This window comes from Arachis ipaensis, chromosome B8 (genome assembly GCF_059453495.1).
Source record: "Arachis ipaensis isolate K30076 ecotype BB chromosome B8, ASM5945349v1, whole genome shotgun sequence".
Taxonomy (NCBI): Eukaryota; Viridiplantae; Streptophyta; class Magnoliopsida; order Fabales; family Fabaceae; genus Arachis; species Arachis ipaensis.
The window spans coordinates 26,492,778-26,495,613 of record NC_142443.1 but is presented as its reverse complement, the minus strand read 5'-3'; the positions used below and the strand labels follow the sequence as shown (position 1 = coordinate 26,495,613).

The following is a 2,836-nucleotide window of genomic DNA, read 5'->3' as shown; positions in this document are numbered from 1 at the left end:
ATGGTAATAAGAGATGATTAATATTAGCAATTTAAAGACCAAAGAAACATGTTTTCAATCATAGCACAAAATCAGGAAGGAAAATATAAAACATGCAAATTGTATGAATAAGTGTGTAAAGAATTGATAAAAACCACTCAATTGAGTACAAGATAAACCATAAAATAGTGGTTTATCAAGTATCATTTTAAGTATGTTAACAAGGGAAGTGGTCGAGTTATAGCTTCTTTTTATTCAAGTTCAATGCTTTCCAACTCTAATTCAATTATAGAGGAAGTGAAAATGTATTATGATTGTTGGTATATCTCTCCCTGTGAATCTGGTTGGACAATATTTGCATTTGATATTCATTGTAGAAAACCCTCAGTTGAATGGTTAAGCTTTCACTTGCCCGATGAACAACCAATTATCTTTGAAGATCAAGACAATTTGCAAAGAACTGTTGAGAAAGCAACAATTAAAGAATCCATGTTCGTAGCTTGGTTTCAAGCAAATGCAGAATATGAGGCAGCTAGACAATTAACTTATAACAATTTCCCAATTGAATTTGTTTGGAAACACAACCTTAGAATATGGGAGCCTAGAAAAAGAAACACTGTTATTGGTAGATTATTCTTTGTCCTCCATCAGCAGGTAAATTATACTATTTAAGAATATTGCTCAACATTGTTAAAGGGCCAAGAAGTTACGAAGAACTTCAGTCTTTCAATGGTGTTGTTTACCCGACATTCAGAGATGCATGTTACGTGTGTGGCTTACTTGATGATAATCAAGAATACATTGATGCTATTGAAGAAGCAAGTCACTAGGGTTCTGGATATTATTTGAGAAAGTTGTTCGCAACTCTTTTGTGGTCAAATTGAATGACTCGACCTGAAGTAGTTTGGCAGAAGTGTTGGACGTTACTATCAGATGGGATACTACATAATCATATAACTATGTTTAATTTACCAGGTTTGAACTTATTCATTAACATCTATATTTATTTTGCTGCATGTTTCTTCATCAAACGTCCACAAGATACCATTTATTATCTTCATATATATTCATATCAAGGTTGTTGAATTTTTTTAACAAATATAAATGTGTCAATGTACAAATAAATGTCTTAAGGTGTTTTTATTATTCTAATAGGAATTTTCAATTATAATTGCAAATTTGGTTTTATCAGATGATGAATTATTAGAACTTACTCTAATAGAGACTGAACAAATACTTAACAGCAACGGCAAAATATTTCGAGAATATGCAACAATGCCATTTTCCAACATGGATAACATTCACAGTATGAGACGTGGCTCTTTGCAAAACAAATTAATATTGGATGAACTCCGCTATGATCGAGTTATGTTGGCTAAGCAACATAAGCAATATTTATCACAAATGATAACAGAATAAAAATATGTTTATGACAAAATCCTTCAAGCTATCAATTCAGATTGTGGTAAAGTTTTCTTCTTATGAGTACGGAGGTACAGGAAAGACTTTCATTTGGAATACTGTCTCAGCTGCTCTTAGATCAAAGGGTCAAATTGTCTTAACAGTAGCTTCAAGTGGAATAGCATCGCTCTTACCTTGCTTCCTGGAGAAAGAACAACTCATTCTAGGTTTGCAATCCCCCTGACTCCTAATGAATATTCCACCTGTAACATAAAATAAGGAAGCCCATTTGCTGAGTTAATTTTGGCAACGAAACTGATTATTTGGGACGAAGCACCAATGATGAATAAATTTTGCTTTGAAGCACTATATCGAACTATCAGAGACTTACTTTAGCACATAAACCATTCAAGTTCACCGTTGCCATTTGGGAAAAAAATAGTCATCTTTGGTGGTGATTTTAGGAAAATTCTTCCAGTGATAAAAAAGGGATCTAGATAAGATATTGTTAATGCATTGATTAGTTCCTCTTATATATGGCATGAATGCAAGTTATAAACTTTAACTCATAATATGAGATTAAGGTCTTCAATAGAAGATGAAAGTGTCAGAGAACGAAAAAAATTTGCACAATGGATCCTTGATTTGGGAGATGGAAAGCTTGCTCATTTAGAAGATGGATACAGTGTAGTCCCTATACCACCTGAACTCTTAATTACAAAATTTGATGACCCAATTCATGCAATCGTTGAAGCTATATATAGTGACTACCTAAAGAATCCCATGGAGTTCAGGTATTTGCATGGCCGTGCTATTTTGGCTCCAACAATCAATGTTGTTGAATAGGTTAATGATTATATGCTATCTTTGAATGAAAATGAAAAAAAAAAGTTTATCTCAACTCGAATTCACCTTCCTTTGAAGAAGGAGTTGCAGACAGTTTGGCATCATTGCACACATGAAAGAGTAAAACCCGTCGGCTTAGAATTCTTCTCGGTTAGAGGAAATAACTTCGTTGCAAGTATAGTTCTAAACTGACAAGTAATGTTCAAATCAAATTTTAATATCTTGGTTGTCACAAGTCCAACCCAATAAAAGTAACCGAAGTATTTAAACCTCGGGTCGTCTCACAAGGAATTACAATGAAGTGATCAATTATTGGCTATGAAGGAACAATGGGGGTTTAATTTGGTAAAAGGGCAAGAAAATAAATGACAACAAAAGTAAAGCAAGAAACTAAAGAAAACAATAACTAAAGAGAGACATTCATGGCAAGGATTGAGAGTATAGGCTTTCTATCCTAGTCATTAATTATCATACAATGATTAACAAGAATTTATCCTATTTCGTCATCTTCAACATCGGGAGAAAGTACAATATCATCGCCAACATAGGAAGAAAGTCAAATAAGACTAGTAATCTCAATCCAAAAGTCATAATCAACTTACTAATTGAA

At 33.1% G+C, this 2,836-nt stretch overlaps 1 protein-coding gene across 1 annotated transcript; it reads left to right on the top strand.

Moving 5' to 3' along the window:
- The first annotated feature begins 282 nt into the window (after nt 1-282).
- Nucleotides 283-2,226, top strand: LOC148547496 (uncharacterized). The gene is made up of 4 exons (XM_088495469.1): nt 283-633; nt 1,135-1,344; nt 1,439-1,607; nt 1,976-2,226. The coding sequence occupies exons 1-4, from the start codon at nt 283-285 to the stop codon at nt 2,224-2,226; spliced, it is 981 nt and encodes a 326-aa protein (XP_088351595.1).
- The last annotated feature ends 610 nt before the right edge of the window (nt 2,227-2,836 follow it).

Excerpts from the sequence above, each read along its gene's own strand:
- LOC148547496 (XM_088495469.1), top strand. The coding sequence starts at position 283 with ATGTATTATGATTGTTGGTATATCTCTCCCTGTGAATCTGGTTGGACA. Across the intron at positions 634-1,134 it reads TCTTTGTCCTCCATCAGCAG|GAATTTTCAATTATAATTGC; the intron begins GTAAATTATACT and ends TTATTCTAATAG. Across the intron at positions 1,608-1,975 it reads GAAAGAACAACTCATTCTAG|AAGATGAAAGTGTCAGAGAA; the intron begins GTTTGCAATCCC and ends GGTCTTCAATAG.